General features: G+C 44.8%; 1 protein-coding gene across 6 annotated transcripts in view; it reads right to left on the reverse strand.

Moving 5' to 3' along the window:
• The window catches only part of LOC110497375 (lipopolysaccharide-responsive and beige-like anchor protein), a 328302-nt gene that overhangs the window by 154512 nt on the left and 146331 nt on the right, over window positions 1-27459 (reverse strand). For 4 of the 6 annotated variants that reach the window (XM_036954299.1, XM_036954300.1, XM_036954298.1 and 1 more), the window contains 3 exons: window positions 21717-21883; window positions 815-939; window positions 386-403 (listed from right to left, as the gene is read on the reverse strand). In XM_036954299.1, the coding sequence (XP_036810194.1) occupies window positions 386-403; window positions 815-939; window positions 21717-21883 (310 nt within the window). The remainder of the gene's footprint in view (window positions 1-385; window positions 404-814; window positions 940-21716; window positions 21884-27459) is intronic. The other 2 variants (XM_036954302.1, XM_036954301.1) reach the window with 1 other exon arrangement.

A 27459-nucleotide genomic window follows, 5' to 3' on the forward strand; every position in this document is an offset into this window, starting at 1 on the left:
ATGTATTACATAAAGATGGCAAGATGCAGTAGATTACATAGAGTACAGTATATACCTATATACATATGAGATGAGTAATGTAGGGTATGTAAACATTATATTAAGTGGCATTGTTTAGTGGCTAGCGATACATTTTTTACATCAATTTCCATTATTAAAGTGGCTGGAGTTGAGTCAGTATGTTGGCAGCAGCCACTCAATGTTAGTGATGGCTGTTTAACATTGAATGAAACATTCAAGAGAAAAATGAAGATGGAAAGAACGGAAGATCCCAACTGCTGCTTTCTATCAACAAGTCAAATGATAATGCATCATGGGAAATGGGGAGAAGACCAACCAAAGGGCTTGGTGCTTAGGAGTCAGGGAGTCTTGACATATTACTTACCATTAATGCCAGGCACCACTGTCATGCAAGAGTAAAGAAAAGGAAACAAACACATTTCACATTGCTCCCACTGAAGGTTCATGCCAACTCAGACATTCAATAACTCAAAGGGGAGAAATTCTAAGTAAAAGTTTTGGGATCCAGGAAGGGACAGGATGTGAGTGTGTGAGGGCCTATTGGAACACTGCGTACTAACATAGCTAACACTAATGGGGAGGCAGGTTAGGCAGTTAACTGTGTGAACTATTTAATTCAAATGGAGGGTGTGCTTTTTCTTATTTTTTTACTGTTTCTTGTGGTACAATAAAACACTTATGGCAACTGTAGTGCTAATTTTTATTGCCGTGGACCTGCTGTCACAGGCGGGCACAGACTCACGGAGGGTGTGAGCAAAGGACGCTGGGTGTTGAGCGAGGAGGGCTGACTGACCGTGTTCGGCTGCAGCTTTGAGCGTGGCCTTTGAGTGAGTGGATCCGAAGGGGTTCCTGACGAAGCGCCGGCGCCGCCTCAAGTCGTCCTCCCAGTAGTCGAGGCGCCAGAACTCCCGAGGACGGCTGCAAGGGAACAGAGGTAGCACATGTGTTAGCAATTACAGAACAGCGTGGTGGTAGCCTATAGCCCCAGTCACAGTGCAGAGTAGCGAGGCCAGCAGCAGCATAAAGACAGCCTTGTTTGCTATACTGGGTGTCTTCTTTTTTCCCCCAACACCACAACAAATAGAACACAGTAGATAGACTACCTAAAACCCTGACCTTGAAAATAACAATATTCTCTCTCTCGTGAAACGAGCACTAAATACATTATGGTGGAATGAGCAGCTGACAGAGTGATCAGTTTCCCCCACACTCCGATGTGCTCCCATTCCAGGCTCATTTGGGACCCAGCAGGGCACCTCGGCTCTAGCCTCTCTACCCGGGTAGCAGGCGGGTGCCCGGGCTGGTCTCAAAACGCCATTACAAAAACAGGGAAGCGGGAGAGGGGGATGGCATTACCAATATTAATCAATGTCCACAGGCCTCTGTCATTTTTCTTCCCAATTTGCACCTCCTTTACCCAGGCCTGGTCAGTAGTAAATCATTCAGACTAAAGTTCTGTCCCAAATAGCACCCTATTCCCTATGGGCCCTGGTCAAAAGTAGTGCACTAAATAGGGAATAGGGTGCCATTTTGGACACATACCCAATCTCAGGGATTAAAAGTGTTAACTTTTAATGAAGAGTCACAACCACCACACAGCATTGTGTTGTGTACATACAGGCAATAAAATATAAAAATTCAAAAATTGATTTAATTTAAATTATATTTTTAAATATTAATTACTTTTCTTTAGGCACATCACACACAGCATAAGGAGGAAATACATTTCTTCCCAACATTAGTGAGGTGTTTTTTTTCTCACCCACCCCTATTGAAAAAAGCTTGCCTAATCTAAATAACTAATTTACTGCTCGAGAAGAAATAGCTGGTAATTTGTCAAACTAAATTACGCCAAACGTGTTCCATACTGCGCGTATTATGAGGGAATGTTTTCGGCATTTAGAAATGAAAACACAAGGGAAGAACACAACATAATCTCTCTAACTCAGGAGGCCAGACACTTCCCTTCTTCACCTATGAGCTGGGTTCACACATTCAATTTACTATTAAAGCACTGAGAAAAACAAGTGGTGTAAGACATGTGCAGGTGTGTATTTGGGTTATTCTTAAGGTTGCATTAGGGTTGGTGTATGGCCTCAGCCTCTAAACAGATCCCAGTGTAGTGATTTATAGAAGCATGGTGAGATAGAAATCTGGAAACCCAAGGTGCTGCGTCAGAAGGTGCTGCGTCAGAAGGTGCTGCGTCAGAAGGGTGAAGAAGTATTCGTGCGCAACAATTTTGAGTCTCATGGGTCTGAATACTTATGTAAATAAGCTATTTGTTTTTTTTTAGTATGCCTAAAAACCTGTTTTTGCTTTGCCATTATGGGTTATTGTGTTTAGATTGATTTAATCCATTTTAGAATAAGGCTGTAACGCGTGGAAAAATTCAAGGGGTCTGAATAGTTTCTGAATGCGCTGTAAATCAGTACGTCCGCGGTGCTAAGGGAGAAGTGTTCAGGTGTAACAGGGCCTATTCCACCTGGCAATATAAATCAGGACGATGGCACCAGGAGCAGCCTCTAGACAGACAGCTCTTTTATGTCCTGATATTTCCCTGGCTGTCTGCATATACAGTATGTTAAACCAACAACGTACAATATCAAAATGAAGGGGGTCACAGAGTAAAAAATAAATAATGTCTAAACAGCAAGAGAACGTAATGCACATGAGAACGGTGAGGGGAAGAGGAAACGCTGTAGGGAAAAAAGGAAACAATAGCCCAACACTGGAACAGTCAAACACATTTATAGCTTGAACACCAAATGAGTGTTGACATCAGACCTTGGCAAGGTGGAGTGACATGTGTGTATCAGTGTCAGCAGAGGTACGAGGGAGAACCAGAACCCTCTCTGTGTGTGTGTGTGTGTGTGTGTGTGTGCACATGGTTATGCATTAGGGCTGGGAATTTCCAGGGACCTCACCAAACGACATTATCACGATACTTAGGTGCCAATCCGATATGTATTACAATTCTATATGGCGATTTTATTGCGATTTGATGTTCCAAACCTATTGCTCACCATATGTCTGCTGCAGAGAGACAAGAGAGAGAGAGCCATGAGAACACGAGTCTTGATCAGTCATGGTAATAAAAGTGCTGAAAACATCTTGGCTCCCTATTTAAAAAGAAGATGGAGAACAAGCTATGAGGGGAAAATCCTGGAGTTTTGGAGCAGGTACAGCCAACTAGAACACAAATAACATTGTGATACTGTCAAAACAATACCATACATCGTCAAAAATAATATCCCGATATGTAACTATTGATTCCCCCCCCCCCACATCACTATTACGCATGTGTGAGTGAGTGTACTTGTGTGTCTGTACGTCCATGTGTGTGTGTGTATGTGTATGTGTATGTGTGTGTGTGCATGTGTATGTGTATGTGTGTGTGTGCGTATTGAAGCTAGTTTTTGTTTGATCTGGTCTTGCCTGCTGCTGTAGCTGCTCCAGGAGCCCGGGGCTCCCCACAAAGCTTCAGACCAACACCAATGATTACACGGGGCCTCTAAAAGGGGAGGGGCTTTACACAAGAAAATAAATACAATTTCGAGCCAGGTGCTTTAAGTCGTTCTATGAAAGCCATTAATTACTTTATTTATCTGAACGAAAATGAAAAATAAATCCTTCTTTCCTTCTCTCTCAATCTTCATATCCCTCTGTTGGTCCCTATCGCCCTCTCTCTTTTTATATCTCGCTCTCTCAGCCTCTGGTCTTTTCTGGAGAGAAATAGAGGAAGAAACTGTCTTCAGCTCCCGTGTTTGTGTAAAGCCGAGGCAAGTTTATAAGAGACGCGTGGGGGAATAGCAGACAGCACAACTATTAAATATTTTACAGGCAAACATTCTAAAGCACATAAGCAAAGAGAAGATGTCAAGGATCTCTCATTAAAAATGTATTTCGCTACTAAGGAGCTTGAAGAAGTGATGAGGAAACGGTGGAAGAGAAGAAGGGAAGGAGGAGGGATGGAGTAGTAGGTGGAGAGGACGTGTCTCTCTGGTGTTCAGAGGAAATGAAACAGAAACACAGGGCAGAAACTAAGAAGGTCCCACAATATAATAACGCTCCTGTTTGTTGAGGGCTTAGTGTGAACGTGGGTGTGAGGATACACACGAGCGGAAAAGAGGGAATGCATTTACATTTTAGTCATTTAGGAGATGTTCTTTTCCAAAGCAACTTACAGGAGCAAATAGGGTTAAGTGCCTTGCTCAAGGGCACATCAACAGATTTTTCCTCTGAGACGGCTCTGGGATTCGAACCAGCCCCCTTTCGGTTACAGGCCCAACGCTCTTACCCGCTAGGCTACCTTCATGAATACATTTGAGACCACAAGTGTGTGTTATACCTGTGTGTGTGTGTGTGTTATGCCTGTGTGTGTGTGTGTTATGCCTGTGTGTGTGTGTGTGTTATGCCTGTGTGTGTGTGTGTTATACCTGTGTGTGTGTGCATGTGTTATGCCTGTGCGTGTATGTGTGTGTGCTAGGAGACATTGGAGTGTGTCTCTCCATCCAGCAGACAGAATGTGCAGGACCTGATTTCCCTCCTGTCACAAAGGGCCCAGGCCTTGTTGCTGTGTGATAGTCTCCCTACCCTAATTACCACTTCATCATCCTGCCTCACACAGCATTCATCTAGGAAAATGAATATCAAGCCAGTCTCTCTCTCTCTCGCGCATACACACACACACACACACACCTCTTACAAGGAGGTTTCCTCCACATCCATCAGTGGGAGGACATGTTCGGTAGTGGGGAGTAATTAGTCGCAGTGTTATGGAACGATCTCCACCGCTGGCCGTGTCGTGAACGGCACCACAACCAGGTTCCTAATGAAGGGTCTTGGATGGGCGTCCGCCCGCCGTCCACCCCAGTACCTTGCCATCTCCGTCGCCAATCAATCCCCCACGGAGAACGCCGCTGTATCACGTCGGGAAAAACCATGTGACACGCGCCGTGCATGTGTACGCTGAGAGAGTTTCTACAAAGATGATAAATAATTCAGAGCTCGTCCATCGTGTGGCGGGCTGCGCTGGCAGAATAACAGCAGCACCCATTCTTCAAGATGACAACAATTAAAATGACTAAAGGCCGCAGCCTTTTACACAAACCACTTGTGTAATTAGTAATTAGTTTACTCATAAAGGCCTCGCTCATTAGAGCCTACTGGGGAACGTCTGTTGTCTTAGACGGAGTGTGTGTGTGTGTGTGTGTGTGTGTGTGTGTACAGTGCCTTCAGTAGTAATACTCTCCTGAAATTTCACATTTTGTTGCGTTACATCCTGAATTCAAAATGGATGAAAAAATTATTTTAACCCGTCTACACAGAATACCCCATACTGACAAAATGAAAACATGATTTTTGACATTGCTATACAGAAATCTCTCATTTAAATTAGTATTCACACCTCAGTCATTGCATGCTAGAATAACCTTTGGCAGTGATTACAGTCGTGAGTCTTTCTGGTAAGTCTCTAAGAGCTTTGCACCCCTGGATTGTGCAATATTTGCTCGTTATTATTTTGAAAACTCTTCAAGCTCTGTCAAGTTTGTTGTTGATCATTGCTAAACAACCATTTTCAAATCTTTCCATACATTTTCAAGCTGATTTAAGTAAAAACTGTAACTAGGCCACTCCGGACATTCAATGTCGTCTTGGTAAGAAACTCCAGTGTATATTTGGCCTTGTGTTTTAGGTTATTGTCCTGCTGAAAGGCGAATTGTCTCCCAGTGTGTGTCGAAAAGCAGACTGAACCGGGTTTTCCTCTAGGAGTTTCCTGTGCTTAGCTCTATTTTGTTTATTTTTATCCTGAAAAACTATTTCGTACTTGTCGATGACAAGCATACCCATAACATGATGCAACCACACCCATGCTTGAAAGTATGAAGATTGGTACTCAGTGATGTGTTTTTGTTGGATTTGCCCCAAACATAACACTTTCTATTCAGGAAATAAAGTACATTTCTTTGCCACATGTTTTGCAGTATTACTTTAGTGCCTTGTTGCAAACAGGAAGCATATTTTGGAATATTTGTATTCTGTACAGGCTTCCTTCTCTTCACTATGTCATTTAGCTTAGTATTGTGGAGTAACTACAATGTTGTGTTATCCTATCACAGCCAACTTGGTAACTGTCACATTTTGGCCTCACGGTGAAATCTCGAAGCGTTTTCTTTCCTCTCCTGCAACTGAGTTAGGAAGGACACCTGTATCTGTGTAGTGGCTGGGTGTATTGATACACCATCCAAAGGGTGATTAATAACTTCACCATGCTACAGGGGGATATTCAATGTTATTTTTATTTCTACCCATCTACCAATAGGTGTCCTTCTTTGCGAGGCATTGGAAAACCTCCCTGGTCTTTGTGGTTGAATCTGTGTTTGAAATTCACTGCTCGACCTTACAGATATTGTATGAGTGTGGTACAGAGATAATGTAGTCATTTTAAAATTGTGTTAAACACTATTTAACAGTCCATGTGACATGTTAAATACATTTTTACTCCTGAACTTATTTAGGCTTGCCATAACAATGGGGTTGAATAATTATTGAGTCGAAAACATTTCAACTTTTCATTTTTCATTTTTTTTTAAGAATGAGGGAAAGTTGTCAAATATATATATATTTTCAGGCTGTAACACAACAAAATGTGGAAAAAGTCAAGGGGTGTGAATGCTTTCTGAAGGCACTGTGTATGTGTGTGTGTGTGTGTGTGTGTGTGTGTGTGTGTGTGTGTGTGTGTGTGTGTGTGTGTGTGTGTGTGTGTGTGTGTATGTGTATGTGTGTGTGTGTGTGTGTGTGTGTATATATATATATCACACACACGTGTATGTACGTGTGTAACTATGTTTGTGTGTGTTAAGGAGCACTTAGCAGAGTGCTGAATCCCTCTAAATGCTGTTTAATGTAGACCACATTGACGACCGATGAGAAAGCGGGCCAATAAGACATTTATGTGAGGTAATAAAATATAATTGTTTTTTTCTGTGTGGCAGTAAATGTAAGTTTACCAACATTAGAAGACGATCTCAGCCTCTCTCCTTGTGTGTGTGTGTCTGTGTTGCTTTCACTAATGAATAAACGGGTGCAATCAAAAAAAAATATCACTGTGCAATAAATTAAAACACCATAGCATTAACAGACTGTGGAAAGAGGTTTTACACAACCTTTATAAACAACTAAATTGTCTGTTTGCATCAAAACAGAACACGGTCCAATTGGACTTGGCATGGGGAGAGTGACATAATAAACAAAGAGTTTAATTGTAGCCAAGTGTTCAGTGATCGGCAGCTCAGTGACGGCTGGCTTGAAGTCCAGGATTAATGAATCGCTTAGTTGGACAGACAGACTGACTGGCTGGAGCTTTGGAAGGAGTGGAAGACGGACAGACGACTACGTTCTCTAACAGTAGCCTGTCCACTAGCCAGGACTTCCTGTGTATCGCCACAGAGGACAACACAGGGTAAACAGGGAGGAAACTACACACAGAGACATCTAGCTAAGAGACTGGGTATCTAAGTATGGCCTAGTACTGAACACAAGTGCATTGCCATGTCTGCCGGGTAGGTCGAAGAAAAGAGGCCTGGAACCATGGGAAATATGCTGTTCCTGCTGTCCAATTTCTTATTCAGTATGCACTACCCTTGGACTGTTTCTACATGCATTTGCTGTAGGCCTGTGTCTTATTTAAAAAACAACAAATAGCATTAGTCCTTCAAATAGGTATTTTATGGAGGCCCACCATAGAAGAAATACAATCGTTTATAATATCCACTTATGGTTTTAAATGTTTGTTACCATAGAAACCTAAGGTTCAATGCAGCCATTTTTTAATCTCAATACCAAGTCATTTCTGGGTAACAATGAAGTACCTTACTGTGATTGTTTTAAATTAAAATGGTCAAAAATAGCTTCTTAGCAAAGAGTCATTTATCAAGAAGTTTGCTAGGACTCTCTGGGAGTGGTCTGAGTGGGAAACTGAAAACCAGCTGTTATTGGCACAGGAAAATCAAGTTTTTGACTACAATGGGCCTTTAATAAATGATACATTCATGAACTTGTATTATACTGAATAAGCATGCAATTATTGACTTATGTTTATAAATGAGACAAAGAAATGACAGTTAATGACTAAAATGCCACTACTCACATATAATGAATACTATTTAAGCACTTAAATCAATCAATACACCATGGCATGCAATTACATTGATTTAAGTTTGACATTCATGTGCACTAACAGTTCGTGATTAGTTGATTTATTCTTATTTGATCAAATAATGTACACTCAAAAACAGAGAAAATACATTGACACCATCTATGGAAGTACAGAGGACAAAGACATTAACCTCAATTAATTAATTTATGACAAATAAATAAATGGGAATTTAAGGCGTTGTGTATGAGAGCCAATATCGCTTATCTCCCCCTCTCAAACCTCAAACACAGGCAGTTAAAACATGGTAATAGATTCTCTCTGGAAGCCACTGAAACTTTGATAGCACTCTTATTTCAACGCCCAAATTGTTCTTTTTCTGACAAGGACAAACGATAGTCATCCATCAAGATCCAATCAGACCCCGCCAAACAGGAGCAGGATGCGTCGCCCAAGCACTTCCCAAGCTCTTAAATACTATTTGCGTTGCCTTTGCAATTTTTTTTTTGTTGGGGGGGACGATATTAAAAACAGTGAAACATCAAGGATTTCCAGGCTAGATCATTTGCACCCTCTGAAATGAACTTTGGTGAATAATGTGTGTGAGTGAGTGAGTGAGTATTAATATTACTGTGTGGGAAGGGGGATCACTTTTGGCTAGAGATTATGCAAATGATCCTCTATGACCTTTATCATTAGAAGCCGTACGTAGAGCAGCAACATGTATTTCATACATCACACACAGAGCACTTTGCTGAGGACAAACAGTCATTTATAACTTCAGACGGGACTCATTCGGGTACAGTCAGTGAGATTGCATATACGCAGAGGAGGTGGGATTTCTCCCCTTGCTTTTTTTTCTTCTCATTAATGCAAAGGGGCCCCATTGGCAGCCCCTCAAATCGCTCAAACGTTGCCTCTATCGCCGAGATCATTTCTTTTGATTTGCATAAACCATGAGTTGATAAGAATCTGAGAGGGGATAGGTTGAGGATTTGTCATACATATGACTGTGGCGCCAGAGAACCCCTTCCTCTTTGTCAAATGGTGTCAGCGGTGGGAGCTAGTCACAGCGCCAGCTCCAAATTAAAACGAGGGGTCAAACGCCTTGCTATGGAAATGGCCATGATTAAAGCTCGCCTTAAGCCGTAAGTGAGGTTCTACAGTACCCGTGCATTAATGCATGTCCTTCCTAGTCAAATGAGGTGTACTACACACTGCTATTGAAATGGTGTGTATGTTAATTCAGCCTTCCTAATGTTGCTGTAATGTTGTTTATGTGTTTGACAAAGGTAGCTTCAGGGTCACAGAGGAGGCTATCGCCTCCATCTATACGCCTAAACGACTTTCATCGTGATGGGATTTCACTCGTTCTTTTTTGTTTATGACAGGATCAGACCATTTCATTTGCTCATTTTGAATATGATTTTGAATTCCCTGCTACAGTTGACCAATCCCTGATTGGATACGGGAATGGAAAGGTATCAGAAATAAAACAGTGATGAATACGCCAAACAGTTTAGATCAAAACCTGGAATCCATATCAAAACAAAAAGGTTACGCCAAACCATAACAGGGATAAGTGTTTTTACAGATGCTACATATAAGTACTATGCCATTTGACCACATTAACACACCTGAGGAATTAACAGAGAGGAACTTCAAAGCTGCAGGTCTTTCAGATCACATGACTAAGTTCACGGCACCTGACTACAATAAGCACGCTGATATCCTTCACACATCTACCACTCCTCCATGTAATTACTACTCTAATTCCTTATGAGCACAGAACAAAAACTAAACAAGAGAAAGAGAGAAAGAAAGAGAAATATAATATTGCATCTCCATAACATCACTGGGCTCGCTACGACCAAAGCACTCCCATGGGGTGGACATGCATGAGGCTGCAGACATAGTGCAACAACACGCACACACAAATGCTCAAAATGAAAAATGGAAATACGGTCCTAATTACCGATGGGCGCAGTATCACGCGCTCCCCAATTAGCAGCAATTAAGCTCAGTGTAAATTCTGCGACAAAGGGTCTGGAAATTACACCCTAATTATACTCTTCCTCCAGGGGAGGTGCTGAGATTTAGAGGAGAGGCCTGGGTGTAAAAGAGGGGGGGGGGGGGGATATTAACCAACATTTTGGTTTGTTTGTTAGGAAACCACCCTGTGTTTTTACCTGTTGAAATACGTTTCAAAAGAAGTGTACTGTGCTATTTTACAGAGAGAACATATTCTTATGCCACCGACTAGAATACGCACAAATCTATCTACAATTCATAATAAATCTTCATTACCCACAACAATGTGTCCAAAGTCAAACAAACCATATTAAAACACCAATGTCACCTTCAAAAACACAACAAAAATGATATATGCGGTCACCAAGTCTGTGCTTTTGGATAAAGCATCATATTTTCTTAGTTTTGACAACATGCACACATCTGTCACTGCTGGTAGGTAATGAAGACATCCATATCCACTGCAGCATTATTGCATAATTCAGCCATTACCGGAGGTATCCTCATAATCAGATGACCTCTACCCTTCAGGGCTGAACTTGAACGTCCTGACAAATCTAAACGGGCACAGAATGGCTCTGAACACAACCACGACCACATAGAAGACTGCGCAAAGGCCCAAGGTCGTCTGGGATTGGGGAAATGCTTGGGGGGTGGTTCGGGGTCCGCGGGGTCTGTCAATCTTAAAGTTACCATTTACAACATCAAGTCAAGACAGGATCATTTATAGCTCGACACAAATTTATCGAAAAGGACTGCTGGAGTGAAAGCACAATTTCTAACAAAAAAAATGAACATTTCATTAAATGATTATTATTCTTCTCATCAGTGGCGATTTTAGCATGTAAATCTTGGTGAGGCAACAAACAAAAAGTGGGATGCATGACAGCAAAGCCACTACACAATACTACACAATACGTTAAATGCACATTAATGAGCAAGCTAGGACGGACATAGTCAATATAACTATTTGTTCAGCACTTTTGAAATGTACAGCGATAGAATTCAGAACATGGGCCGTTCTTACAGTGCACTGTACACCAAGTCAGAACCGTAGGATAAATAAAGGGGGCATATAAGCAGACAATGAAAGCTCATTCAATATTCAATGATTACATTTATCTAAAACAGGCTATAAGCTACATGTGCTCCACCAAGTTAGAACAGTAGGTGAAATTAACAGGTGAAAATATACCAAATTATTAGGGTGAGGCACATGGGCTACTAACAGCTTACTTTCCAACATACACTTTATTACAGTATAAATATCTCCCTGGCATATAACAACATTTATGCAGCAGCATACAATACATTTTTGGACTCAACTTGTTGTGCTGTGCTCACTTGAACAAGAATGTGGCGGTCCTTCGTGGGAAAATTTTGTCATCAAACTGTCATCAAAGTCTCTGGATTTATGGTGCTTTCAAGAACACAGGGAACTCGGAGAAAAAAAAGTGACATCAGTGATCTTCGGGTCGTAGCTCTAGAAAGAGGCCCGAGTTCCCGATTTACAATTCAGTTTGTTTTTCCAGAGTTCCCAGTTGTCTTGAAAATATTCAGAGTTAACAGTTGTTTTAAGTGCGGCACAAATTAAGCTTCATTGACAGCATGGCCAATGTTGAATGTTTATCATTTTAAACTAGGAAAATAGACACTTAATCTTAGACTTGGGACCACACAGCCACTCCACTGAATAGCAGGCTAATGATTGCTTTGCAATGCTTGCAGTTAGCCACTGATTCCTTCCAAACCACTCATTGTTGAATTTGCGATTTCCAACGTGTTGTGTAATGTTAATGCCCAATGGCCGATGAGCACTGATACGTTTCATCTTTAATTTCTCTTCATGTGACAAGGATGAAAAAGGATTTGCCAGTAGATTGTCGACATGATTCATGATGATGACTGCTAGCTAAGATTTTGAAAGTATGATGTTGACATGATCCATCCAATCAAAGCTACCGTAGATATGTGATTTGACGTCATTTTATCTGCGGCCAATGACCTCGAGCCCTCTTGGATGGGCCCTTCAATGTAACTATGGCAGCACCCAATCGGCTTGAATTTGAGCAAAAAATGTGGGGCTCAAAACAGGGGTTGCCACTGATTATTATAATATAATTTCCCAGTTAATCTATTTCCCAGGGTTTTGAGGCGGAAATGGCTGGGTGACAGACACAAGACACAGTGATGTCCCCTACCCTCTCTGTATTCTAATCTAGCGTTGTCCCCTCCTCTCAATGTGTTAGTATGATGCTGGGCTGTGCATCATGCCCTCCTCTCAATGCGTTAGTGTGATGCTGGGCTGTGCATCGTGCCCTCCTCTCAATGTGTTAGTGTGATGCTGGGCTGTGACAGGCTCATCTAGCATGGCTGTCTGGTGTATTCATGAGGCCCTCCTCTCTCTCCATCACACAGCAATGCCCATTATACAGCACTTATGGTACAATGGCTGCGTGCATGCCGCCTAATCATGTCAAGTGCTGCACTTCATGGGCTTGGAGAAGAGAGAGAGCGAGAGAGAGCGAGAGAGAGCGAGAGAGAGCGAGAGAGAGCGAGAGAGAGCGAGAGAGAGAGAGCGCGAGAGAGCGAGAGAGAGAGAGCGCGAGAGAGAGAGCGCGAGAGAGAGTGCGAGCGAGAGAGCAAGCGAGAGAGAGAGAGAGCAAGCGAGAGAGAGAGAGAGCAAGCGAGAGAGAGAGAGCAAGCGAGAGAGAGAGAGCAAGCGCGAGAGAGAGAGCAAGCGAGAGAGAGAGAGCAAGCAAGAGAGAGAGAGCAAGCGAGAGAGAGAGCAAGCGAGAGAGAGAGAGCAAGCGAGAGAGAGAGAGCAAGCGAGAGAGAGCGAGAGCGAGAGAGCAAGAGCGAGAGAGCGCACGAGTGAGGGGGGGAGGGGGGGGGGGTTGAGGCTTGATGGTGCTGGGTGATCACCCTGTGGTTGCCAAGGTAGTGGATGGATACTTTGTCAGTGGACTGGGTTGATATGGTGGAAAACAACTACATGAATACTGCCGCTACTCACACATTTTTAAAGAGTGCCACTGCTGGCCTTAATGACTCCCTGATCAAAATGAAAGGTTAAACAAAGAAAAATGATGAAAGTAGGAGAAAAATGATGTAATAGTTACATTATTTCAAACATTTTAGACTCCCTCACCATAATCAGCTCTCCTATAGGTGGCTCTGGTCTGGAGCGAGAGAAGGAGAGAGAGAGACGATCAAGTAAATCCAGGGAAATAATAAAAGCTGAAGGTCCCTGAGTAAAGGATGGATCCCCTCCATCTCCCTCCATTCTCTGCAACATCACGCCAGTATTTCATGTGCCCTTTTCTGCTTTCGCTGCAGAACAAAGCCGCTGGATGCCAGAGATAAAAAGCGGATTTTTTGGTAAATGGCAAAAGTGTGGAAATAAATGACCAGCTGTGGCCTGAGTGTAATTACAGTGGCTGGGAGAGCAGCGATCTATCACGAGACCCAGGAGAGGGGGTGACACACACAGTGCCATGGGGTTAGTCAAAGGAGATAACTAACTAACTACTGGACCCTGAACAATCGATACTCCCCAGATATTGCATCCTAGGAGAAGGGAGAGAGGAAAAGAACGTAAAAACTTCCCCAATGGCTTTTTATTGAGATATTGATCAGGGCCCTCTAATCAGGACCTTGCTGGGCCAAGGCCAGATACTTTCTTAAGGGTATATGGAACGGATAAATCTGGAGAGTTGCCACACTACATAGAGGAGGCTGAGCTCTGAGGCTCTAGACGGTGGGATGTAATAGGTCTTTCTGGAGAGGAAGGAAGAGAGGGGAGGGGGTTCACACTGTATAACAGGGATTCATTACAGAGCTGAGGAGGAAGAGGAGGAGGGAGAGGAGGAGGAGTAAGAGGATGACTAATAAGAGGGAGAAGGAGGAGAAAGAGGATGAGGAATAAGAGGAGGAAGAGGAGGAGGAAGAGAAAGAGGGAGAGTAGGAGGAGTAAGAGGATGAGGAATAAGAGGGAGAAGGAGGAGAAAGAGGATGAGGAATAAGAGGAGGGAGAGGAGGAGGCGGCAGAGGAGTAATAGGAAAAAGAGGGAGATGAGGAGGAGTAAGAGGGAGAGGAGGAGGAATAAGAGGGAAATGAGGAGGAGTAAGAGGGAGAGGAGGAGGAATAAGAAGGAGGGAGAGGAGGAGGAATAAGAAGGAGGGAGAAGGAGGAAGAGGAGAAGGGAGGGAAAGGAGGAGGAATAAGAGGGAGAGGGGGAGGATTAAGAGGGAGAGGAGGAATAGGAGGGAGAGGAGGAATAGGAGGGAGAGGAGGAATAAGAGGGAGAGGATGAGGAATAAGAGGGAGATGAGGAGGGAGAGGAGGAGGTTGCAAAGGAGGATGGAGAGGAGGAGGAGGATGGAGAGGAGGAGGATGAGGGAGAGCAGGATGAGGAGGGAGAGGAGGAGGATGATGGAGAGCAGGATGAGGAGGGAGAGGATGGAGAGCAGGATGAGGAGGGAGAGGAGGAGGAGGATGGAGAGCAGGATGAGGAGGGAGAGGAGGATGAGGATGGACAGGAGTGTAGAGAGGGAGAGGAGTGTAGAGAGGGAGAGGAGTGTAGAGAGGGAGAGGAGTGTAGAGAGGGAGAGGAGTGTAGAGAGGTAGAGGAGTGTAGAGAGGGAGAGGAGGATGAGAGGGAGAGGAGGATGAGAGGGAGAGGAGGTGGAGAGGGAGAGGAGGTGGAGAGGGAGAGGAGGATGGAGGGAGAGGAGGATGAGAGGGAGAGGAGGATGGAGAGGGAGAGGAGGATGGAGAGGGAGAGGAGGATGGAGAGGGAGAGGGGATGAGAGGAAGAGGGGGATGAGAGGGAAAGGGGGATGAGAGGGAAAGGAGGATGGAGAGGAGGATAAAAGGGAGAGGAGGATGAAAGGGAGACGAGGATGAGAGGGAATGGGGGAGGTGGATGGAGAGGGAGAGGAGGATGGAGATGAGAGGGAGAGGGGGATGAGAGGGAGAGGGGGATGGAGAGGGAGAGGGGGATGGAGAGGGAGAGGGGGATGGAGAGGGGGATAGAGAGGAGGCTGGAGAGGGGGATAGAGAGGAGGCTGGAGAGGAGGATGGAGAGGGGGATGGAGAGGGGGATGGAGAGGGGGATGGAGAGGGGGATGGAGAGGGGGATGGAGAGGGGGATGGAGAGGGGATGGAGAGGGGGATGGAGAGGGGGATGGAGAGGGGGATGGAGAGGGAGAGGAGAGGGAGAGGAGAGGGAGATGAGAGGGAGAGGAGGTAAGATCAGTGTACTTCAGGAGACACACCTGCAAAATAAACTGTTTTCTACACTAAACACTGAAGATTGAATTCACCCAAATCACTCCTAAATACCTGTCTCAGAACAGAACTAATAGCCACATTATCCTGTACTAAATCCCTTAAACCTTTGATCCCTAAAGAGTGAGAGCATCAGTTTCATTCCTCGATCCTGCGATGAGGCTTGTTTAACCGTTAGCCGTCCATGGTAAGTAACATATGGACAGCATCAACCGTTAATACGTTCCACCATGACACGTTGTTACTATTTCTTACAAGCCCAGCCACTGTACTGTAAACACAGTTAGAAGCAAATGTTATCATTAGGGCATATTCTAATTCCTATCCATAACCCTTGACATCACGCCTGCACGGTAGGGCCGTGCAGAACAGATACGCATCATTTTATATAATGTATGGAATGTTGGCCTGTCAAACTTTAACATGCTCCTCTCTGGAGATTTGGAGATTTGGAGAACATCCCTCCTCCTACATGTCACCACATAAAAAAAAAATAATAATAATAATCCCAGACACGCGGCGTGATGAACGAGGCCGAGGGTTTCACTTTAAATCCGTTTAAGGCTCGCCGCTCCAGATTTCCCCTCCCGATAGCGACCGTCTCATTTACTAAAGATGAGCATCATTGACGTCTCGGCTTTCTTCTAAACCCTCGTTGTTTACAGTAAAAACTGTTTACGGCTTAAAACCGACTGCAGATGGATGTCCGGGGCAGCACCTTCGCTCAACTCTAACTTTCTCCTGGGGCTAATTGATTTTGGAGTAGGCCTCGGACAGAGCTAAGCCTAAAGAAAACAACGATCAATTCAGCTAGGAGAGAGAACGGAAGGCGGATGTTGTAGAGTAGCGCCGTTGTCCGACAGCTGTGCTAGCTCTGCACGGCATGCTGGGTCTGGGTCAGCACGCATGTTTGTATCACGGGCCCTCTAGTGTTTATAAGCAAAGCAAAAAACATTAACACCATTGAAGTCACCGCAGCTAAAGATGCTAACAAACGCTGGAAATGCAGTGGTAGGTCTCAGAGCATGATGTTACATTGTGACCGCGTAACTAAATTGTAAGCCATTACAAAAGCACTTAAGTGCTAAAAAGGTCATTGTCTTATTGGCCTACCGCCCTGATACAATCACCATAACATTTCCACACAGATTATAATCCTACCGTGACATTTTATTCAAACTAATTCAATAGAACGTCCAGCTTTTTGCCAGCCTTGACAACAATGATGTACTGCTATGGATTATGAGACGTATACAACAGATAGGTATCAGGATTAGGGTAGATTTCAAATCCTGGTCTGGTGTTTATTCTAGTCCCTGAACTCTGCTATGGGAAACTGATCAACAGATAGGACCGAGGGCCTCTGAGTTTTACAGAACACAAACAAGCACTTGAGAACATGCTCTGCACCTTCTCCAGGCAAACATTACAGATGACTCATCGTGTGTGTGTGTGTGTGTGTCTTCCCAGACATCCTGGGATAAACATTGATGATCTAGGTCCTGATTGTAACAATCCTCATTGACAGGCCAGTGTCCCAACTTCCTCATTCAGTTTCTCCCTTAAACAATCTCAGCCCAGCTGCACTGTACGACCCATTAACATTCAATACGAATCAACGATGCAGCTGGACGGACCTGGAAAATGTATCATAGTGTATGTAGAACAAGTCAATCAGCTATAGGCTGTATACGTTTCCATGGGAATTGTGACCTATTTTTCCTGTCAATGAAGGAGGCTCACCGTGTGTTGTGTTTGAGTGTGTGTGGCTCTCTCTCTCTCTCTGTGTGTGCATGCGTGTGCGTAATCAAGGACTGATGATTGGCTGAAATTTGTCTGTGGCAAATGCCAAGGTTATTATTTATTCATTTTATGACTGGTAGACAATGCAAGACAGAGGTACGTATGCGCGTGTGTGTGTGTGTGTGTGTGTGTGTGTGTGTGTGTGTGTGTGTGTGTGTGTGTGTGTGTGTGTGTGTGTATGCGTGGTGTGTGGGTGTGTTGGGCTGGAGAAGAGCAGGGGTTAGTGGAGTGTATACAGGTCCTTTGTTTCTGTAGGATGCGTGCTACAGACTCACTCTGGAGGAGTGTGTTATGTTGTATTCTACGAACAGTGAGACTCAGGGTGCATTCCAAATTGCACTCTTTTCCCTAATAATACACTAATCAGCCAGAGCTCTATAATAAAATAAAATAAAATGTAAAAACACCATTTACAAAATTACACAAAATAATAAAACCGGATCAATCTCCCTTAGATGGGTAACAAATCCCCTTCTCAGGTTCAACAATAGCACAATGGCTATGGTGTGTTGTACACAAAGGAAACTGGTCGATTGTCCCCATATAGAATTAGTAGATGAGAGAACAGCATCAACCCCATCTTCCTGTCAGAGTAAAGCCTAGAATTCTTCTATTTCACCCTGATGGTTCTGGTGGAGCAATGACATACTACAAGATAAAACAGTGATGCTAATATTGACAGTTTGTCCATTACAGGTCAGCTAACTGTCCTGGGAACAGTTACAAAGCTGTTAGTTTCCATCTCACAAGGCCAGATCGATGCAGAGGCATACTGTTTCAATTTTGCCAGAATTGATTTTTTCTGTAACACCCCAACCCCGGAGCATTCATCTTTCTGAAGGAAGGGAAGATTTGATTTACTGAAGAAAAATTGGAGTGCGCATCACAAAGATTTTTTTTTGCCGGGCGGCGAGAGAGCGTGACACACAACAAAGATGGATGTCCCTACGGCTGGGAAGGCTCTAGCCTACGGCTGTTCCATTACAACACGGTGGAGAAGGATGAGCTGCTTAAAGGGAGGGAGGTAGAACAAATTAAAAGAGAAAGGGGGAGAGGGAGAGAGAAAGGAAGGGAGAGGGTTGGAGAGTTAGAGGGAGATAGAGGGGAAAGGGAGATGAGGAAGAGATTGATTAAGAGGAGGAGAAACAGAGGTGGTGCAACTTCAAACATCCCCTAATGTCCAATAATCATCACCATGTTACACATTTGGCAGAAAACCCAACACTAACTACTACTCTAAACCTGAACTTGTACTCTCTCTCCCCTCAAACACTGTGCTTTCCCTCCCACACTCTCTCCCCCTCCCACACTCTCTCCCCCTCCCACATTGTACCTCCTCAGTGCAGCTACAGTACCTTCTCCTCTCCTCATTTCTCCCTTATTTTTTCTCCCCTGCCTTCTCTCTGCTATACCTTCTCTCTGCTATACCTTCTCTCTGCTATACCTTCTCTCTCTTCTCCCTCCTCCTCAGCATCCAGAATGAATTTCCATGGTACATTAGTCAGCTTATTAGGATGTAATGAAGGAGGGCGTTGAGGAAAGGGGAGTGTGTCCTCCGAGACATCGCTCTACCGGTCTCCATCATCTACCTCTCATCTCTCTCTCTCTCTCCGTCCTCATCTCTCTCCCTCTCTCTGTCCGGCCACTTTGCCGGGTGTCATATACATGAAAGATGACTTGTCTCCTGACCCAAATAAACACCAACGCCGCCTAGATGCTCTGTCGGGCCGCTCACTCGCTCCAGAAAAAAAAATGAGGAAAGTAATGAGTGCTGCCAGTCGCTTCATCTGTGGCCACCTCAGAGCTGGTTATTCACGTTGTGTCTGTGGTCTTGGATCAGGCTGCTGGCGTGTTGTACACCAGAGTCTCCAGAGGATGTGACTGTAATGTAACGATGAACAGGTAGCATTCTCTGTCTGTCTGTCCTGTCCCTCAGTGCACGTAATGACATGTGTGTGTGTGTGTGTGTGTGTGTGTGCACGCCAATGACGGCCAAGGGCAGATCTCAGAACAGAAAATAAGGGTTACTTCCCTTTGTTGGAGGGAGACTCCCCCGAGACGTTCCAGTACAATGGAGAGAGAGGCGGAGGAATAAAGGAGTGAGAGAGAGAGAAAGAGAGAGAGAGAAGGAAATAGCAGAGGGAGAGAGAGAAAAGAAAAGAAAAGAGAGAGAGAGGAGAGAAAATGAGAAGAGAGAAAACCACCTAACACCTCACGTCTCCAGGGGCCAGGGCTGGTGTAAGCTGGATATTAAGACACAAATTGCATTCAGGCGGGTCACGGCGTGTCAGATGATATTAGATGCCTGCCGTGAGGAAAACAACAATTCCCATCAGCCTGTTCTGTGAGAAAAATAATATTTTCATTTTCGGCCCCTTTATTGAATAGAAACTTTGGGGAATAGGTCTTTATAGGAGCTCGTGAAGGTCGTGATCATGGCTGCATGTAGCCTTTGTTGCTCCCAGATTTCATTTTCACCACCGCTGATAGAAAAGACGTGTGTGGGTCCTCGCTCACGCCCTCACTTGTTTGCTGTAATGTTGCAGCACCCACATGTTTTAGTCTGAGTGCGTGCGTGTCCGTCTCTCTGTGTTGTGTGCGTGTGACTGTGTGTGAACAGTCTGTATCGTATCCATTGCTCCCTTTCTCTGTGTTTTCTGTGGCGCTAGCACCCCCCCTTACACCTCCCCCCACATACTGCTGCCTGCATGGGGTCCCCGTCCCAGAGCTGCGCCACCTGACCTTCTCGGTAATTGACCCAAAATATTGATGCAATGGCACAAGTCTGATTGTGATTTATTAAAAGCTTGGGCCCGGCTACCAGGCCCGGTGCCAGACACTCCCTGCTCCCAGCCTGGCCCATCGGCAGCCATTAGGAAAACCATCAATACTGTAGCAGCACAATAACACAATGAAAGAAAGGCACGGTAATGGGGAAGGGAGAGTCTCTCTGGGCTGCGGAGGTGCATAGCAAATAGCTTGGCCTTGTTGTGTGAATATACAGAGAGAGGAAGAGAGAGAGAGAGAGAGAGAGAGAGAGAGAGAGAGAGCGAGAGAGAGAGAGAGAGAGAGAGGAGAGCGCAAGAGAGAAAGAGAGAGAGAGAAAGAGAGGAGAGAGAGAGAGAGAGGAGAGAGAGAGAGAGAGAGAGAGAGGAGAGCGCAAGAGAGAAAGAGAGAGAGAGAAAGAGAGGAGAGAGAGAGAGAGAGGAGAGAGAGAGAGAGAGAGAGAGAGAGAGAGAGAGAGAGAGAAAGAAAGAGAGGAGAGAGAGAGAGAGCGGGAGAAAGAGAGAGAGAGAGAAAGAGAGAGGAGAGAGAGAGAGCGGGAGAAAGAGAGAGAGAGAGAAAGAGAGAGGAGAGAGAGGGAGAAAGAGAGAAGAGTGTGTATATTTAATATTGCCTCTCCATAACATCACTGGGCTCGCTAAGATCAAAGCATAGAGAAGGAGAGAAAGAAGAGAAGGAGAGAGAAAGATAGGGAGAGAAAGAAAGATACTCATGGGAGGCAAAAATCTAAGAGACCAGAGAATAAAATCTAAAAAATGTGGGGAAAGGAGAGAGAGAGAGAGAGAGGGAGAGAGAGAGACCCCCTGAGCCCCTGGTGTAAGAGAAACCGCAAACTGAGCTCACACACAGACGAGTCTCAGGAGAGTCAATTCAGACTAACAAGAGGGAACCAACTGACCAACAGCAGGCTGACTCTCCAACCATTATATACTGTACCCAACCTGCCAGCACACAAACAGCACAGGCCATCATTAGGGAATACCCCCATTGACTTCTAACTGGCCTGTTTTGTTGAAACCAACATTGAGCTTTCTAAGCTTTTCTATAGTTTTAATGGCTGGAGGTTTTGTTTAAATCTCTTTCATCTCTGTCCAAAGTCAGTGTATCATGCATCCCATACCTCAGCGTTTGTACCGGTGCGGACCTAACTCAATCACTAACTCCCAGGAGGGAGGCTGGGAGATGATGAGAACACAGTCATTACAGTGGTCTCAATGGATGTGTTGTACTCTAAGGAAAGCTACGGCTCATTTAAAAGTCAGGTGTATCCTCTTTTTTTTACCATTACCAATACCAATGTTCTTATTATGTGAAGTTTTGGCAGGAAGTTAGGACACTGGGGAAAAAAAACAGCAAAATCAGACCATTTCCCCAATACATTGCTTCATTTGAATTGGTATGTTTGTATGGAGATTGGAACAGAGTCGCAGTACTTTAGACTGAACATGTGATGGTGCTGAGTGGAACCTGATGAAGGTGCAACTAGAATGAAGACCAAAAACAGATCATGTGATTAGTTGAATGAGGTGTGTTAGTGCTGGGCGGGAACGAAAGCCCGCACCCCCAATAGAGCTCCAGGAACAGTTGGAGAACCCCTGCTCTAGACTGTAGAACTACGTAGACCTTTACCTGAAGGCAGAGCTTCCCCAGGCACCGTGTTTGTCCGTCAGGATGTTGACGATCTTCTGGATGAGCTGGGTGGCTGTCACGTGGTCGCGGTACTTGGCCGCTCGGATCAGGTGGTCGCACATCTTCTCCTCATCACGCTTCTCAGCCGAGTACTGGGCACAGTGGGACTGGGGGTCACAGACAAAACGTGACAACAGGTCAACTTCTCTGTCAAAAACACAATGACGTAAGCATCATTACAAATGAATTGTGTGTGCAGTGCTCAATACAACCTCCTTTATAGTACATTTAAAGAGAAATCCAGGAGGTATGTATTCTGAACAGAAAACTGGCATACACATAGTATGCGACTTCATATTGTATTTATGGAACTAGCATGTATTCTGGGGAAAATGGTATAGGCTACTACACACCATGTAAAACAACATAATGTAAGGCTCTAGCAGCTGTGTGTGTGTGTAGAAACGCTACCTTGAGTAAAACCAAATCAAAATCTGGGGTCATTTTCTGGCCCTTATGTCACGTTGATTAATAACAGCGGACATTATAGTTACTAATGCCTCCAGGGCTCCGAATCACGAAGCAGAGGTTCATTTTTCTCTGTCTGAGTGTGTTATCAGAAATGGCCTTTGAACTCAGAGTAGATGGTATATACAATAACACCTATACTGAGGGGAAAAAACAGCCAGACTTGAAATGTTCCACTTCAGTGCTAAGATAAAATGAGCTAAATATAAAGCCGAGTTAAACTGTAAAATAAAGTAATATATATAACTGACTGGAAACATTTGAATACACTAACAGCCGTTAGCCACGTAGTGTAGAAATACAAGCAACAAAGAAATGAGGAATACACGCTACTATCATGTACAGTACCTCAGGCAAAAGTCCCGGCCATATTACTGTGATTTCAGTGCATCCATTGGATACTGAAACGTAACAGCATCAATACCAGCAACTCTTAATGCAATTCCCAATGCTCAAATGAAATGAACCTAAAAGGCAGCCCATTGGTGGAGAACACACACATACATCCCCGGCTCTACAAATGCTACCTGCCTCACCAGTTACCTTAGCAACCAGTAAACACACTAAAGTGCTTGATAATGATTGGTCCTCCTCTCCAATTGGAACGGTGACTTCTCATACCTGACAGGAAATCTATAGGTCTGGATCACATTCCGGAAGGCTATTCTGGAGGGGCTATTGGGCCCTAATTATCAATCTACGTCTCTTTGTGGGGCATTAGAGTGGTCCTTGACCTGATGGCCCAACATGTGCGTGCGTGTGCATGTGCGTGCGTGCGTGTGCATGTGTGTGTGTGTGTGTGTGTGGAAAGCAAGAAGAGCAGTAAAGGGAGGACAGGGAGTGGGAATGGTGCTGAATGTGTGAAACGTATGTTATCCCCCTGGAACAGACGACCGACCGCGTGTCTATACTTTACGCCGGGACAGAACTAGAAACGTTCTTTCCAGCCGGTCTTCACGTGTGACTTCTGCGTTACTAATCAGCAGTGCTGCAGCTCAAACACATCATCGTAAACACGCTGGTCATTCACCGCGGACCCAAACACCTAGTCCCCCATAGTGACGTGTGCTTTTCTAACGGGCCCGGCGGCGAGGGGAAGTAGTTTCACTGAGCGACTCCCCTCTGAAATAACAAGCAAACAGCTGAACACATAACAGGCCCATTAATACTAGGCCTCCATTTGGGGGTAAAACGATGTGGAAAAGACATGTCAGAGTGTAGAGTCTGGGGGTCGTTCCACTGCTCTGAAATCGTCATACAGAGGATATTAGACTACTAGGGTCTGGTTGGTTCTTACATACTCAGCCTACTAGCTCTAGATGACTACATAAAAACCTACCTCCATCCTCTACTCTTCCAATAGGCTGACAGAACAAAGGGCACTGAGTGAGTCAGGGAACACTTTTCAACACATCACCCCTCTGCTAATTTCAAAGTGAGCGGGAGGGAATAGTAAAATAACATGAACGGCCTAGTGCCATTAGAAACCAGAGGAGGCCCCCTTTACCACGGTGGAAACGGCACATGAAGGGTCTATCCTGATACTGACTGAGAGAAACGGATCATCAGGATCAATGTCTCGTCTACCTGGTAGCCAGATTCAGACATCAAGATCAATGTCTAGTCTACCTGGTAGCCAGATTCAGACATCAGGATCAATGTCTAGTCTACCTGGTAGCCAGATTCAAACGAGGAAGTCAGAATTCAGAGGTAAAATGCACAAGACAGGCTTTTGGAGAGCGAGCGAGCAGGTGAGGAAGCTGTGTGTGTGTGTGTGTGTGTGTGTGTGTGTGTGTGTGAGGACGGCGTGACGTGAGACCTTATGACTTGAGACAGTGTAATCATGGGCAGCACCTTCCATTACATGAGCTGGCTGACAGGGTCGGAGGGTGACGGGCGCTGGCGCCTACTCTGGTGGAAAAAGGTGCCCGGAGAAGACAGACTGATAATGGGTTGGCATTAATCGAGTAAATTACATGGAGATGTGTCTCGGACAATGCACGCAAAGCTCAAGTCAATAACCAGAGAAACGTCTGTGTAATTTAGAAAGGAAACAGGCCTAACCACTGGCTAAATTACACTAGGATAATGATATGAGAAGACAACATGAAAAATCACACACACACACGAGGGTCAGGCATTCCAGCACATCTCACAGATACAAATCCACTGACTCAACTGCATGAGTGCAATTCAAAAGGCCAGAACATATGGCATAGGTTTCTGCGTCTAGAATAATACGCTGTCAACCCCCCTCTAAATGCTGTAGTTGTTGTCACGCTCTCCCATCAGGGCCTGAGGGGTTCACCAGTATAATGAGGGTGTGAGTGGGGATACAGGCCTCATTACCAGATATAAAGCCTGTGTTTATCACTTACAGTGAGTGACAAAGCCGAGGACCTTGAAATGTTTCTGTGCCACACTGTCTCAGCCTTCAAGGCGCTTGTTTCATGACATCACAAAGCGCTCAAGGTTCTGCTGGAGAAACGGGCGACGACACACACACACAACAGTGGGATCTTATTAAAGCAATGCTTGATGTGTACTCTCTGCCTTGACATTGTGTGGTGCAGTAGAGAAGCCAGCTAGAGACACACAGAGGGGTCGGCTATCGCTTCGTTGTCTTGCTCTCCTCTTCCAATTTTCTCACGTCCGCCGACAAGCCGTCCCCAGAGGGTCTCATTTAAAGTGGGGAAACTGTCCGCCCGGGGTGCGTGTCCTTGTCGTGTTCTGAGAGGGAATGCAAATATTCCTAGGAATAAGGAATTCCTTACAGAACGACGGGAGGAGGGGTTACTAGACAAAAGAGAGATGCTGAAACAATTGGTTTCTGAAGAAGATTCCCCCTCGCACTTGATCTCTTGCCCTCAAGTTTAAAACGGCCACATAAAACACCATCAGGTTAACTCAGACAAAGAGTTGGGGGGGGGGGGGGGTGTAGAAAGACCAAGGAGAAAAATGAAGGCCTAAAAGCACAACGGCGAACAAAAGTCATCGAATGTCGACGTCTGACAGCCACTTCAATTCTGAAATGATGCCCTTGTCACGCCGCGCGCGCAGAGTATTGATTTTTCCTGCTGAGGAAAAAAAAATCTCTCATCCAGCCAAACAGATCCCAGAGGCATGCATCGTCCCGATAGTGGCCATCAAGGTTAACGCAGGCGCAACACTTATCAAAGTATCTCTCTCATCCCTCTCTCCTGTCCCTCGCCTGTGGCTGCTGTGGGTTTTTAATGGACTGGTCACAATGCCTAGTTGGCAGGACTCTTCATCTCTCCTCCCAGCGGCATCCTCTCCTCTCTTTCACTCTCTCGCTCTTCTCGTTCCATCTCCCATTCTCTCTCACCCCCCCCTTCCCTCCCTGCTCAAACCAGCAGCTGTGTCAAACCCCGCTCCAATCAGTAGCTACCATTAGTCTAAGCTGGGCTGAAGGTTCCATCCACTCTGACTCCAGAAGCACTCCAAGGTCGCGCCAGCACGTGACGAATCACACCTGTTAACTGTCCTCTCCGGGGTGAAAAATAGTCAAATGAAGGCAGAGGCGCTGCAGATGAAAAATAATCCACTTCTTCTGGAACGCTGGCTAGCGCTCGGCTAGTTGTCTGGATGCAGAGTAATGATTCCAAACAGAAGAGATAACAATAGGAACGCACCAAGGACATGCCCTTTCTTCTTTTAGTGCTGTACATTTAACACATTTAACTCCACATCAGGATTGTGTCTGCCTTAAAAATACATTCAATTGCACTTGAGAATCTGCTTATTCCACATATTTATTTTGATGAATACACAGCCTTATTCAATACTATACCACATAATTATCCTTTCCAAGAATTCCTCTCCAACTCCTCAGTAAAATGAAATCAATAAAATGATGTCCCTCTATGGGATAACAAAGATAGTAGGCAAGGCAAGAGCCCTACTCCAGAGACTAAAGTGTCAGTTTGCATGTAGTAAAGGGGACTAGGGAGTCGGGAGGAGGTGCTCGTATATGTGCTATTCACAGCTCTGGGTCAGCTGGGCAAAGATAATGATGTGAGGAGCGGTGCAAGAGGCATCACCTAGGGACTTAATTACACACAGAGAAGAGCCAGACACTGGGATACTAGTCTCTCTCCCCCTCTCTCCTGGGTAAGTACTCTCTCTCTCCCCCTCTCCCGGGTAAGTTCTCTCTCTCTGAGGGTAGAGGTAGACAGAGATATAGAACACTGCTGGGTAAGTACTCTCTCTGAGGGTAGAGGTAGACAAGAGATATAGAATACTGCTGGGTAAGTACTCTCTCTCTCTGAGGGTAGAGGTAGACAGAGATATAGAATATTGCTGGGTAAGTACTCTCTCTCTCAGGGTAGAGGTAGACAGAGATATAGAATATTGCTGGGTAAGTACTCTCTCTGAGGGTAGAGGTAGACAAGAGATATAGAATACTGCTGGGTAAGTACTCTCTCTCTGAGTGTAGAGGTAGACAGATACAGAATACTGCTGGGTAAGTACTCTCTCTCTCTCTCTCTGAGGGTAGAGGTAGACAGAGATATAGAATACTGCTGAGTAGGTACTCTCTCTCTCAGGGTAGAGGTAGACAGAGATATAGAATATTGCTGGGTAAGTACTCTCTCTGAGGGTAGAGGTAGACAAGAGATATAGAATACTGCTGGGTAAGTACTCTCTCTCTGAGTGTAGAGGTAGACAGATACAGAATACTGCTGGGTAAGTACTCTCTCTCTCTCTGAGGGTAGAGGTAGACAGAGATATAGAATACTGCTGGGTAGGTACTCTCTCTGAGGGTAGAGGTAGACAGAGATATAGAATACTGCTGGGTAAGTACTCTCTGAGGGTAGAGGTAGACAGAGATATAGAATACTGCTGGGTAAGTACTCTCTCTCTGAGGGTAGAGGTAGACAGAGATATAGAATATTGCTGGGTAAGTACTCTCTGAGGGTAGAGGTTGACAGAGATATATAATACTGCTGGGTAAGTACTCTCTCTCTCAGGGTAGAGATAGACAGAGATATAGAATACTGCTGGGTAAGTACTCTCTCTCTGAGGGTAGAGGTAGACAGAGATATAGAATATTGCTGGGTAAGTACTCTCTGAGGGTAGAGGTTGACAGAGATATAGAATACTGCTGGGTAAGTACTCTCTCTCTGAGGGTAGAGGTAGACAGAGATATAGAATACTGCTGGGTAAGTATTAGAGGTCGACCGATTAATCGGAATGG

Source organism: Oncorhynchus mykiss, chromosome 19, assembly GCF_013265735.2.
Source record: "Oncorhynchus mykiss isolate Arlee chromosome 19, USDA_OmykA_1.1, whole genome shotgun sequence".
In the NCBI taxonomy this organism is placed as follows: Eukaryota; Metazoa; Chordata; class Actinopteri; order Salmoniformes; family Salmonidae; genus Oncorhynchus; species Oncorhynchus mykiss.